The sequence below is a fragment of the Echinops telfairi genome, unplaced genomic scaffold, assembly GCF_000313985.2.
Source record: "Echinops telfairi isolate 266 unplaced genomic scaffold, ASM31398v2 ScPeMD7_7475;HRSCAF=8513, whole genome shotgun sequence".
Lineage (NCBI taxonomy): Eukaryota > Metazoa > Chordata > Mammalia > Afrosoricida > Tenrecidae > Echinops > Echinops telfairi.
In genome coordinates this window covers 9,251,230-9,264,878 of record NW_022111379.1, presented here as the reverse complement: position 1 = coordinate 9,264,878, position 13,649 = coordinate 9,251,230, and the positions used below count along the sequence as shown (strand labels likewise).

General features: G+C 59.8%; 1 protein-coding gene across 1 annotated transcript in view; it reads left to right on the top strand.

Annotated features, from left to right (window-relative positions):
- STRA6 (signaling receptor and transporter of retinol STRA6) overlaps positions 1–13,649 on the top strand; it is a 55,171-nt gene that overhangs the window by 40,082 nt on the left and 1,440 nt on the right. Inside the window, exons 6-18 of the mRNA XM_045285667.1 lie at positions 197–336; positions 2,135–2,301; positions 3,734–3,856; positions 5,045–5,112; positions 5,264–5,340; positions 5,581–5,642; positions 6,553–6,715; positions 9,350–9,425; positions 10,320–10,453; positions 11,584–11,701; positions 11,783–11,884; positions 12,439–12,602; positions 13,526–13,649. The exon at positions 13,526–13,649 is cut by the window's right edge and continues 11 nt beyond it. Coding sequence (XP_045141602.1) covers positions 197–336; positions 2,135–2,301; positions 3,734–3,856; positions 5,045–5,112; positions 5,264–5,340; positions 5,581–5,642; positions 6,553–6,715; positions 9,350–9,425; positions 10,320–10,453; positions 11,584–11,701; positions 11,783–11,884; positions 12,439–12,602; positions 13,526–13,649 — 1,518 coding nt within the window. The remainder of the gene's footprint in view (positions 1–196; positions 337–2,134; positions 2,302–3,733; positions 3,857–5,044; positions 5,113–5,263; positions 5,341–5,580; positions 5,643–6,552; positions 6,716–9,349; positions 9,426–10,319; positions 10,454–11,583; positions 11,702–11,782; positions 11,885–12,438; positions 12,603–13,525) is intronic.

Below are 13,649 nucleotides of genomic sequence, written 5' to 3'. Positions count from 1 at the left end.
TGTGTGTGTGTGTGTGTGTGTGTGTGTGTGTGTTGGGAGTGAGGGCTCTCCCAGTCACTTAGCCACAAGACCCCATGCCTGGCATCCAGAAGACATGACAAGTCCTCGTGGACTGACTGACAGGTCCTTAGGCTCCCCGTCTGGGAAGGGGCCTCACCTGTCCCCGTGGTGCTGAGTGGCTCCCTCTCTGCCCCAGCCCCGTGGATTTCTTCATGGAGGACAAGGGCTGGGCCGTGCCCGCGGTGGTCTTCACCATCCTCTTCAGCTCCCTGTGCACACTGCTCCCTGATGAGGACCCACTGCCCTCCCTGACGCTCTTTTGGACACCCAGCCAAGGTACTGATGCAGCTAGGGGGCAGGGCGTCCTGAGCACATCTCTGTAGGTGCACCAAGCAACCCTCACCCCAGGTCAGGGCAGGGGGCCGAGGGACAGCCCCACTGGAGAGGCTGCTCCTCCCCTCCCCAACTAGCCACCAGGATGTCTGAAATCGCCCTGTAGGGGTCTGCGCCTTGGGGCTAGCAGTGCTGGGGGGCGGAGGCTAGTCACTCTGCAAACTCCACCCCCAGGAGGGAGGGGCCGCTCTTGTTTCTGGTCACAGGCTGAGCCCCCCAGAGTCCCTAGCGGGGGGTGGGGGTGGGGTGGGGGGTAACAAGAAGGGAATCCTGAGGAGTTACACCTGGATGCAAGGGAGATGATGGTGACAAGGACAGCTGTCATCAAGTGGGGCCACTACCCTGGGCTTAGCCCTCGGGGAGTCACCTAGTCCTCATCGTGACCCTGTCAGGGAGGGATCGGAGCCCCGTTTTACAAAGGGGAAACTGAGGGTCGGAGAAGGGAGCGGCACTAGGGTGGGGTTTGTGTAGTTGATGGGGCACTTGCTCAGACACAGTGCCGAGCACTGAACCGGTCGCTTCTCGTCTCCAAACGAGCACCAAGCCCATGGCTGTCAAGTCTGTTTTGACTCACCACAACCCTACAGGACAGAACAGAGCAGTGCCTCAGGGTTTCCGAGATGGCAAATCACTGCAGGAGCAGACAGCCTCATCTTTCTCCTGAAGAGCAGCTGGTGGGTTTGAACCAGGGACCTTGTGGCTAGCAGTCACAACACTGGATCTTTTCATTTAGCCCGCACTAATTAAGGGGCCAGAGGACCCCTGGTGTTGGAGTGGGTGGTATGTTGGGCTGCTAGCTGCAAGGCTGGTGGTTCAAACCCACCGGTCCCTCTCAGGGTGAAGGATGAGGCTTTCTGCTCCCGTAAAGACTGACAGCCTTGGAAGCCCACAGGGACTGTTCTACTCCGTCCTGTAGCGTGACTATGAACTGGAATCAACTCGGTGGTGGTTAGTTTTTGTGTAATTTGTTTAATTAAGTTGCCAGAGAGCCCCGGTGGTGCAGTAGAAAAGTTTCAACTCTCAGCTCAGCCAAGAGGTCGGCAGTTTGAGCCCATCCTGCGGGAGCGAGCCGTGGTAGTCTGCTCCTGTACAGATGTGCAGCCTTGGTGATGCTGTGGGGCAGTTCTACTCTGTCCTTTTAGGGCACAGAGAGTCAGGGATGACTTGGAAGCAGAGGGTTAATTAAGGGGCTCCGGTGGCACCACAGCTAAGTGTTTGGCTGCTAATGGAAAGGCTGATGATTCAAACCCACCCAGAGGCTCCATGGGGTACAGCCTGGCATTCTATTAGCTTGCTCCTGCATGGGGTACAGGCCGATGCAGTCCTGCTCGGCCACAGGGTGGGAAGGGTGTCGCTGTGGACTCAATGGCACCCAACGACCACCTACTTTTCTCCCTGCGTGATGCAAATGCTAATCAGTACAGCCACCTGCTAACCACAGGGGTGGAGGCTCAAGTCCCAAGCGGCACCTGGGTAGGAAGGTCTGGCGATGGACTTTGGGAGAGTCAGCCGGGGAAGACCCTGCGGTGCCCAGCTCTACTCTGACCCATAGAACGGACTCCAAGACTATTCTGTGTGAGAAGGTTGTACGTTCTTGCTCCGAGAAGACAGCTGATCCTTAGTCGGGATTTGAAACCGGAATCTTGCCCACTGAGCCAGCTCAGGGATTTTGAAGACAGACAGGACAGGGCCCCACATAAGTCCCTCACTTTCATGCGTGTCTGTCCACCTTGCCTTCCAGGTCCCTGGAAGCTGCTGGCTCTGTTCTACTACCCTGTCCTCTACTACCCGCTGGCCGCATGTGCCACGGCCAGGCATGAAGTCGCGTACCTCCTTGGCAGCATGCTGTGCTGGGCCCACTTCGGGGTCCAGATGTGGCAGAGGGTGGAGTGTCCCCAAGGGCCCAAGGTAACCACTGACCCAGGATGGCCTGGGGTGGAGGCCTGTCTGTTTATATGAGGGGCTTCTGGACCCCATTCTATTAGACGCAGGGCTGACTCCTTTAAAGTACGCTCACCCTAAGCTTGGCCTCCATACAGGACAGGCGGAGGACAAGGCAGCTGGGCCCGGCCCTCAGGAATTTCCTGTCCAGCAGGCAGGGGGGTGGGAGGGGACAAGTGGGCAGAGGAGGAGCAAGGAAACGTCTGGACACACCTTCACCTCAAATTACCGATTTCCCAGCTTTGCTTTGGCAGCTCTGGTGTGGGTAGAGGGGGAGCAAGGGGAGGGACGGCCAGCACGGGTTGCTCATGGCCTCAGAGGGTTGACAGGCGACAACAGACCCTCTCAGAGCCTGGCTCCTGGTTGCTGGCAAAGGCATGACGCTGCCCCGGCTAGAGCCGGCGGGCGCTAGTGTAGGCTTCTGAGCCAGACAACCAGAGTTTGAATCCAGGTCACGGCCTCATTCCCTCAGTAAGCCGTTCATTTATCCCCAAAGCATGTTGGAACCTCACACTCAGCATCAGGCTCCTTTCTGGGCACTGGGGTGAGAGCCTTGTCCCCCCACACTGCCATTCCAGAAAGGGAGAATCAATCAATCAATCAATCAACAATGGCAGGTGGTGAAATAAGGTCACCTTTCGGAGACTTGGTTTCCCACTTACAAGTGGAGTCCCCAGCGCCAGTACCTCCCTGGCAAGACTGGGTGGCTCCTCCAAGAGCCAGGACCGAACTAAGCCATCGATGAAAGCAACATGAACAAATACATGAGTGCGTGCGTCGAGAGGAGGAACCAGCCTCTCCGAGGGACAAAGATGGGCTTTCTCCTCCTGCAAACGGTCACTGCCCGGGAGACCCACAGGCAGGCCCAGCTCTGCCCAGCCCTATCAGGTCTCTGTGCGTCTGCACAGACTCGATGGCAGAGACTGTGGTTTGGAATTGTTCTCTGCATGGAGAGAGGCTCGTCCACTTCCCCAATGTAGAGGGCGGACAGAGGCACCACGGCCTTTGTCTTATTTTCAGGGGACTTGGGGGACAGGAACAGAGAAAGCAGGTGCCCCATCTCAGGTGCTCTCTCATACCTGGGGGTGGCTTGGAGGGGATTCTTCAACCTCCTCCCTTTGACCTCCTCTAAAGGCAGTGGATGGTGGGGGCCCAGGAGCCTGGGGAGGGGCGTGGCACCTGTAGGGCTGGTGATAGGGAAGTGGGTGTATTGTGTGGGCTGGCCCAGGGTTGGGGGTTAGGATAGAACTGCACCTCTTCCTATAGCACCCAGGCTGTCGTCCACTCTTTACAGAGTCCAGTGCGAGGTGGGGAGGGAAACAGATTCTGGCCCTTGGTCAGGGAAGGAAGGCAGAAGGTCAGTCTGTCTGAGTGACTGTCTGTCTGTCTGTCTGTCTAGATTTACAAGTACTACTCCCTGCTGGCCTCCCTGCCTCTTCTGCTGGGCCTGGGATTCCTGAGCCTCTGGTACCCAGTGCAGCTAGTGAGGACCTTTGGACGTCGGCCCGGAGCAGGCTCTGAGGTAAAGGGGCAGATGACGGGGGGCGCTCTGCACACCCTGTGTCTCTCGGTCCTTTGCACGTGTGCTGTGTGGGGCCCAGCACACAGTAGGCACTCAGAAATGGTTTGCTGAATCACGGAGTGACTTACTGGTCCTACTCTGACCTCAGGTGAGGAAGCCTTGCAGGCTGGCATCTGGGCCAGATAGCGGGTGTGCAGGGGCTCAGGCTTGGTAGGGATGTGCCTGGTGTGGGAGCTCAGAGGATGTCCCCATGGGTGTGGTCAAGGACAGCTGGAGTGCAGGTCCAGAGCTCGGAAGGGGGTGCCATTCGACTGAAGGTGGAGGATGAGTGAGGCCATCTAGGGGCTGGGAGGAGTGGGGGAAAGAGGCGGGGGTGGGCGCAGGTCCCTGTGGGGCATCCCTGGGTCCCCCCTAGGCTTCGGGTCCAAGGCGGCTTGCCTAACTCTTGGCTTTATTCCCACATGGTTCTCATAGCAGGGTTCTCAGTCCTTGTGCTCCCTGTTCTCCCGAGGCTCCTGATCCTTTGGGGAGGCCCCTTGCCCCCTCATTGGGCGGCTGTCCCTCTCCAGGAGGCATGATGTACAGGCCCTTGGGCCCTTGGTCACAAAGGTTTAGGTCTCAGAAGACCCAGCCGAACTTAGAGCGCTAACCCAAACCCACCCTGTAGGCCACAGTCTCCGTGGCAACAGGAACCAACCTCTCCGTGTTCCCTCAATGCTCTGGGGTCTTCTCCTGGACCCCAGCCACTTTGCAGGCAGTGCAGGGCCTGGAATGTGGCTTAGACAAATCCCTCCACCCTTGTGACCTCCCATGAGGACTAGCAGGAGAGTCCTGGGTTTTCTGACCTGCGTCAGCCCCTTTCCTGGGTCCTGGTTCAAAGATGTGTCAGGGTAGAGGGCTGGAGGGGGGGCAGTGCTGGTGTATGATTGAATACAGCAGGAGAGACTTGGAGGTAAACCTTAGGAGGAACTGTCCAGCATGGAAGATGATTGCTCTTACAGTCATGCAGATGAGAGGGCTGCTGGGGGTGTGGAGGGGTGGGTGGAGGGGGAGGCCAGGGACCCGGCCTCATCCACAGAGCTTAGACCTCTCTGCACTGCATGGCCTCCACCACCAAGTAGTTTTATAGCGCACCAGCTGCAAGCTGGGGCCTGGGGTGCTCCTCCGTTTGTCTGTCTGTCCCCACAGGTGCTGCAGAACAGCTACTCTGCGGAGTATCTCAGACGTCTCCTTTGCCAGAAGAAGCTGGACAAGAGGTGAGGTGCCAGCCACACCCTCGGATGAGCTGTTGGGGAGGCTGGCCCTCAGCAGCATGGCAGGGGCAGACTGGATGAGCCAGGCTCCGGGGCTCAGCCTCGGGGCAGGGGCTTCTCCTGAGGAGCCTCACCTGCCTGGATCTCTCTGCAGCTCCCACACCTCTAAGCACCGCTTCCTGTCTTGGGCTCAGATCTGCTGCAGACACTACATCTATACCCCACAGCGAGGTACGGGGTGGGAAGCTGAGGTGGACCTGCCTTTCCTCTGGGGGCAGTGGTGGTGGGGGGGGGCAGCTCCCAGCACCCTTGTAATCAGAAAGGACAACTTGAGTTGGGACAAGAGGAAGCCCCTGGCCTGGCCTTGGTGGTCAGGGCCCTGGCTCTTTTCCTGGGTGCCTTGGGAGGGATGGGGACTCCGTGGCTCGAGGGGTGCCTGGGCTTACACGCCCGTTCTTTTGAGGACTGCAGGATTCCGGCTGCCCCTGAAGTTGGTGCTTTCAGCCACCCTAACAGGGACGGCCATTTACCAGGTATGTCCCTCACTCTGGACCCTTGCCTCAGACACCTTGTCCAAGCCCCTCTCAGGGCGCCCAAAGCCCTGTCCACAATCCGGTCATCTTGGAACATTGGCCTACCCTTGTTGGTCCCAGATAGTCAGGACGTGCGTTTGGGCATCACACAGACATTGATGAAAATCCCACCCTCTGTGTGTCTGTCCTGTGACAAGCTGGCTACTGTTTCTGAACTCGGAGCCGTTCTGTAAAATAGGGGAATGGAAATCCCTTCCTCCTTGGGTAGCTTAGAATGTTTTGTGAGATAATACAAGGGGAGCTTCAAACAGCTCATGGAAACATGGAAGTAAAAGGCCTTTTGAAGCCCCCTCATTTGGATTTGATAAAGTCTCCTCCGCCCTCCAGCCCCTTCAAACCACCTCCCCCCCCAAATCTTTGGAAGATAGGGAAGGTTTGGTTGTTCTCCATTTTACAGATGGGAAAACTGAGACTCAGGGTGGTGACTTTGGGTTGACCAAGCTCCTACAGCTAGGGTAGGCCAGCGTTGGTGTCCTGATCTGCCCTGTGCCAATGCCCATGCTCAGCCATAGCTCCCTCCAGCACGGGAAAAGTGAATGTTTGGTATTAGACCTGAGACTAGAGTATATATTCAATGTTATATTTTCTTAATTTTGCACACACGCACCCTAGGCCACTGACCAGGGTGCCTGGGCTCACTATGCTCCTGTTGCATCTGCTGGTGGGTCCCCTGCTGCCTGAGGCTCCTGCTCTCAGGGGAAGGCAGAGACCCTCCAAAACCAGCCTGTGGCTGCAGGTTGCATGCTGCGGAGGTTGGCTTCTCCCCTACCAGCTCAGCCCAGCCTCCGGGGTGGTGGCGCCAGGTGGGACCACAGTCGGCCCCAGCGTCCTCATTCTGGGGCTCTTGCAGGTGGCCCTGCTGCTGCTGGTGGGCATGATCCCCACCATTCAGAAGGTGAGGGCGGGCATCACCACGGACGTCTCCTACCTGCTGGCTGGATTTGGAATCCTGCTCTCTGAGGACAGGCAGGAAGTGGTAGAGCTGGTGAAGCACCACCTCTGGGCGCTGGAAGGTGAGGCCCCTGGGGGGGGTCTCTGTGACGTCCCATTGCTGCAGGGACTGGAGCCAGAATCTCAGAGCTCAGTCCCAGCCGGCCACTGATGGGTGTGCTGGCTGCCCTTGGGCATGCCCTGTCCCCTCTCTGAGCTTTGACAGCCACGGGCCCAAACTGAGGTGATGGGGGCTCCAGTTCCCTGTGCCTGGGCACTGAAGTAATGGTCTCAATCAGCACCCTTTTCCTCGTCAGCTTTTGTGGCATCTCTGACTCCCACGTCCAGGGTCCTTGGCTGACTCCCCTGACGTGGGAGATGGTACAAGGGAGCTCAGAGGACCCATCCGGGGGTCTCTGCTAAGGCTGAGCAAGGAGGATCCTTAATACAGGTGGTGGGATTGGAAAGAGAGGCTGCCTCCTCTCCCCCAATCCCCATCCTCTCTGGTCATCTTCTCCCTCCTTCCCTCCCCCAACACTGAGCCAGGGAATGCTGCCTACCTGCCCGCCTAGGGAACACCCCCATAGCAGACCCTCCCAGCCACCCTGTACGGGAGGCTGGGAAGTGACCCCATTGAGGTCCAGAGGAGGACTTGGCTCTGGTTCCACGGAAGGTAGAGCTCCAGGCTTCTGCCGCCTGGGCCAGGGCACCTTGTTTTTTCCACCTTGATTCAAAGCCCGGGGTCCTGAGGGTTCTGTGTGAAGAGGCCCCTCGGCGTGGGAGCAGCAGCACCCTGCATTCTGTGGAGGCACACATGATGACTGGAGCTTAGGCCGCCGCGTTGGCAGGTGGAGGCGCGTTGGCAGGTGGAGGCGTGCTGCTCTGATCATCAGCGTCATCTTGTACCCACAGATCTAGCAGAATGGAGAGAGCAGGGAGTGGGGGAGCGGGGCGGAGGGTGGGGAGGCAGCGACTGCCTGCTTCCATGACCACCTCCCCTCCACCTTCCTGAGCTCCTGAGCTCCCATAAGAAGGGCTGCCCTGGAACCGAAAGAGGCCTGCCACTGACGCCCCCAGCTAGGCAGGTGACAAGGCGGGCTGAAAATGGTAGCTCTGGGGATGTTTCCAGCTGGCTGCCACCTGGACCACAGGCAGGAACAGACATAGGCTTCTGAGCCCAAGCCACAGCCAGAGCCCCCTCCCCTGTCTGCAGTTTCTGCCCCCGTGGCTCTTGGCCCCTCTGCTCCTGAGCAGGGCACTGGAGCTTGGCAGGCTCCCAGCCTTGCTGCATCCTGTGGGCCCTGCACCCGTGCCAGAACTGACCTTCCGCTGGGTGTGCTGGAAGTCACAGTCGGTGAACCCTGGTCGTGGACACCCAGTGTCGCCTGGTTGATCGGTTTCCATCCATTGCTGATGAAATTAATGATGACGGTGGTCTCTACCCTGATGGCATATTGGAATCACTGGGGGAGCATTTGTGAAAATTGAGGTCCTCCTACCCCGCTTCCAGCCACCCCTATCGCCTAGATTCGGATTCCACTGGTCCAGGGTGTATGCATGCAGCCTGGGCATCGCGAGTTTTTGAAGTTCCCCTCCAAGTACTGCCCATAGTGAGGCTCCCTGCTGCGGCACTGCCGCTGTGTGGAAACCATCCTTGTCTCGTCCACGTATGTTTGATCTCACCGCCCCGAGTTTCTGGTGGAGGCCCAGGAACAAAGGACACACACATCCCTGGGCTGAGTGATGAGGTCAGGCAGGATACAGGTCCTCCCACTCGCTCCATGGCTACTTGGAGAAGGTTGCATGTCGCGCTGCACCTCCACCTGGCCATGTGGTTCCTGGGTCAGGCCGTCACTCAGTTTCCTCTTCTGTTGGGCGGAAACAATCCCTATGGCCCAACCCAGGGGGGTCCAGAGAGTGGCTGGAGTGGGTATAGGGGTGGGAGGGCTGCAGCCCCACCTCCCGGTTCTGTGGAAATGTCCTTTCTTTCCTGGGTGCTGGGGTCACAGCAAACTCAGCTCTGTGGGCATGGCCGGGAGGGGAGGCATTGGGAAGGAGAGCCCGCCCACCCCCAGCCCGAAGGAGATGGCTGGCAGGACCACCTTCCTGGTTCTCATGGGCCCAGGCCGCCACTGTGGATGCACAGCCTCCGTGCCCAGAACAAGGGCATTGGTGTGGGCGTCGATGGGCGTCCAGGCTCCACCTCTCCTCACCTTCCAGGATGGCACAATGGTTCCCTTCTGGGCTACCAACTGTGAGGTTGGTGGCTCACACCCACCCTGTCGCTCCGCTGAAGAAAGGCCGGGTAACATGTCCCTGGATGACCCCAGCCCTGGTGCCCCTGTGTGCACGCGGGGCTGGAGGTTGGCAGGCGGCGCCACAACAGCACAGTAGCACACAGGACGGCAGGTGCCCGAGCAAACCAAGGCATGGGGACATGCTGTGACCTCCTGAAGGACAGGCAGCTGGGAAACAGAGGAGCTGGAGGTGGCGGCTGGGGGTGGGTGGCAGCTCACACAACACAGCAAGCCGCAACAGCAGCATGAGAATCCAGCCAGCCACCTCAGAGCCGGCCTCTCCCAGCACGGCCACTCTCCGTCGCAGGTGGTCTGTAGGGCAGAGGCGATGCCACCCAGGTGGGACCCTGGTGGCAGGTGGAGATCCAGGAGACCCCCTGGGTCCTGGCCGTTCCTTTAGCTCCTCCTCCAACCCTGCAGTGTGCTACATCGTGGCCCTGGTCCTGTCTTGCTCACTCACCTTCCTCGTGCAGGCTCGCTCGCTGGTGATGCACAGGTTAGTGGCGGGCTCTGGCCCACTAGTGTGGGTGGGGTGGGGTGCGGTGGGCGTGGAAGGAAGAAGTCTGAGTCCTATGGACCCTTGACCCAGGAGGGCCTGTGGAGAGGGCGCTGGGGTGGAAGGAGGACCTCCGCAGGCTCCGGTGGTCCGGCATTGTGTGGGTGGAGAAGGAGGGCCTGGCCCGTGTTATTGGAGAGGTGTAGTGGAGAGGGTGAAGCTCGGCTCCAGAGTGGGAGGAGGCAAGGGGGAGAGGGTTAAAGACATAAGTGAGGGCTGGGCAGACCCTGACACAGGGAGGGTGGGAGAGGGAGGGGCCGTGGGAAGGTGGTATGGGGGCAATACTCCTCAGGGGCCCATTGGTGGTGGGTGAGAAGGAAGGAGCCTTAGAGGCTTCCAGCAAACCCTGGGCAGAGGAAGTCATAATAGGGAGCCAGAGGGTGGGAAGGGGAGGCCCGACGAGCCCTGGCTCGGGCCAGAGAGCTGGTCCACATGCCCTGGGTGTTTGGCAGGCCTCAGAGCTCCTGTACAGGGATCTCAGCCTGGTGGTCAAGGGCCAGCAAAGCCCCTGCCCACCTGCAACCTGGGCCCCTGCCCTGGGGCCTGAGCTCTGGTCACACTCCACACAACCCTTGCTGCTTTCCACTTGGATTCCCTGAGACACATCTCGGCTCCCTCCCATGCCCCCACAACTCACACTCCTCTTTAAAATGCTGCCCAGGGCCGCCTCCTCCAGGAAGCCCCCACCGACTGCCTGGCTTGGCTCAGCGGCTTTCTGGCGGATGGCAGAGAGCTCTGATTAGGTGGTGAGCTTGGCCAGAAGTCGGCCCAAAGGAGTGATTTGGGGAGTGGCAATGACTCCCTGAGGTTCCTGCCCCCCTTGTCCCACTTCAGGACCAACCTTCAAGCTCTGTACCGAGGGGCTGCCCTGGATATGGGCTCCCAGCCCCAGAGCCCCCAACCCTCTCGACAGGCCGTCTTCAGCTGGATGAGCTTCAGCGCCTACCAGGCAGCCTTTACTTGTTTTGGTGAGCTCCCTTGCCTACGCCACCCTGCCTTTTTGGGCGCTACCTGATTGGGCAGGCTCTGATACAGAGAGCAGAGAAGGGACCAGCCCCACCATTCCTGCCCTCCTGATGCGGGTGCATGAACTCTCAGAAATGGGCTACTCCTCATTGGGGGGGCGGGGGGGGCAGGCAGGGGAGCCTAGCTGCCACTAGACGGTTACACAAAAGGGGGACTGGCACCTTGAAATTCCAGGAGGCACGTTCCAGTTTGTGCTATGTTGGATTGCCCCAGGAGGTAATGAGGCCCCTGGCAATGGGAGTAGGTAAGCAGTCTTTAGAGGCCATTGTGGGAAAAGCAAAAAGGATTCCTGCCCCGAGGGGCTGAACAGATGGCCGTCCAAGGGCCCTCGGCCCCGAGTTTTTTATTCTCCCCACTGGGCACTGGTTTGAGAACACCATTCTGGAAGACGAGGGTCCTGGCCAGGGTCCTGGGCCCTCTTGTTGCCCCTACAGCTCCTCGGCTCTCCCCTCTGGAGATGAAAGGACCATGTCAGGACAGGAAGGTCATGACTCCTTAGTCGTCTTCCTACCCAGGAGGTGCCCTGGTGGCACAGTGGTTTAGTGCTCAGCTCTCAACCAAGCAAAAGTCTGAAGTTCAAGCCCAGCCACTGATCTGAGTGGAAGGGACTTGATGGCACGTGGCGGCGGCAGTGGTGGCGGCACACCCTAATTGTTGCATGCACGCTGTCCCATGCCAACAGCTAGCCAATTGCTTCAACAGACAACCCTCTAGAACCCGAGCCTGTGCGGGCCGGCTAGAGGGAGGTGCGCACAGGCCTCTAAAATGCAGCCCGGTCCTCAGGGGCTCAGGAACCAGGGAGGGGAAATCCCATTAGTCAAGAGCACTTGGTGGTTTTCAAAGAGCCCTGGACCCTCACGAGAGTTCTCCAGGTGGGGGCCTCTAGGCCCTGTTTACGGAGGAGACTGAGGTTCAGGGAGGTAGAGTAACACAGGGCAGTGCCGCTGGGTGGTGGTGCACTGGGGATCTGAAGCGATGTCGTCTGCCAGATCCTAAAGTTGCCCTGTGGGGTCCCTGAGCGGCCGGGCCCCAGGGACCCTCATGCTTGTCCCCGTCCCCCTGGCCTGGGCAGGCCTCCTGGTGCAGCAGACTGTCTTCTTCTTGGGCACCATGACCCTGGCCTTCCTGGTGTTCATGCCTGTGGTCCACGGCAGTAACCTCCTGCTACTCCGAGCCCTGGAGTCTTCATGGTGAGTGGGGCGAGGGGCAGAGGGCACTGACTCCTTCCAGAAGGTTCCGAGAATGACTGCCCTTCCCAACCCCAACCCTAGGCCCTTCTGGTTGACCTTGGCCCTGGCTGTGACGCTACAGAATATGGCCGCCCACTGGGCCTTCCTAGAGACTTGCCATGGACATCGAGAGCTAACCAACAGGTAGCTAGCACCTGGGCTTGTGGGTCCCTTGGGCCCCTGGTCTCATCTTCCATCTCTCTCTCCTTTCCTGTGTTCTTCTTCTTCTTCCACCTGGATACCCTGCTGCTCACAAAGAAGAGAGACTCCAGTCACCCCTGTGTGGGGCTGGATGCCTCCCCAGAAGCATTGGGGATCAGCAGAGCTCTCTCCTGCCTCCTCTGTTCCCTGGAGACCATGTGCCTCCTCCTGTGGAGGGACTCACGGCGAGGGAGGGGGCTGGGAGAGGGACACGCCCCACACAAAGATGCAGGTGTATCTTCCCTTACGTCCCACCTCTGCCGCCTTCGCTCTGGGCCTCAGCGTCCCCCTCTGTCCAAGGCCTCAGTGTCCCCCTCTGTTCAAGTCAGGCCAGGACCTGCCTCACAGAAGGCAAGGATGGGAGGGTGAGCTGGGTTGGGAGAGAAAGGTCAGCACAGGGTGGGGTGCCCGGCCATGCTGCGGGCATCTAGTGTGACCCTGTCCCTGGGGCCAGGGCTTTGGGCAGAGGCTCAGCTGCCCTGCTCTCCCCATCCCAGGCGAGCTCTCTACGCGGCCACCTTCTTCCTTTTCCCCATCAACATGCTGGTGGGCACAGTGGTGGCCGCTGGCCGCCTGCTCCTCTCTGCCTTCCACAACGCCGTCCACCTGGGCCAGATGGACCTCAGCCTGCTACCTCCCAGAACCGCCTCAATCGACCCGGGTAAGGCCCCGGGGGCCAGGGCCAGGGGTTGGGGCAGATCGTCCAGGCCATGGGGAGGGGCTGTCCTGACCTAGCTCTGTGGAGGTGGGAGGCAGTGGAGCATCACAGTGTGTGTGCCCGGTGGACTGTCCCATGAATTTTGCAAGAGCAGATGAGACTGGCCCCCAGTCGCACGCCGGACCTCTGAGGTGTGGGGGCGCTCTGTGGGAGAGACAGAATGGGGTAGTCAGGGCACCCTGCCAGAAAAGGCAGCACAGATACACCAGAAGAGCACGGGTTCTGCTGGGGCCTGTGCCAGGCGGCAGCAGCCGGTCAGATGGGCCCAGCCCCCTCCTCTCCCAGGGCTCCTTTGGTCAGTCCCAGCGGGCAGTCAGCCCAGGCCACTTCCTGAAGAGTTTGGGGCGGGTTCAATCTCTCGGCTGTTGGGCTCCGGCTAGTCTGGAGTGCACACATCTTTATTTTTGCAACACCACGGAGTGTGTGCGAGGTTCCCCGGTGGCACAATGGTTAAGCACTCAGCCGTTCACCAAGAGGTTGGCGGCCCTCCCCCACCCGGCGGCTTCTGGGGAGAGAGAGGCCTGGCATTCGGTGCTGTGAGGTTACAGCCTGTAGAGCCCATGCTGTCAGTACCTCCCCACCCCCGCCCCTGTGAAGCAGGGTGGTTTCCACGGTAACTCACCTCCGCGGCAGCAGCATTGCCCTCTGCAAGGCCTTGTGTGGCTTCAGGCCTGGGGTGCAGCGGGTACTCAGTGTGTGTCCCCTTCCAGGGTGTGTACCCTGAGCTGCTCCTGCCCAGTGTGACCGTGAGCTTGTGTGCAGTGGGCACAACATGGCCCTGTGGGTGCGTGCCGGCGGGGGGCTTGGGACTTCTGGCGGGCTGTGGGCCCCTCCTCTCCAGTTCTGCTGTCCCCCCTCTGGCCCAGGCTACCACACATACCGAAACTTCCTGAAGATTGAGGTCAGCCAGTCCCACCCCGCCGTGACAGCCTTCTGCCGCCTGCTCCTCCAACCCCAAGCCCCGGTGGGTCCCCAGGACAGCCTCAGACC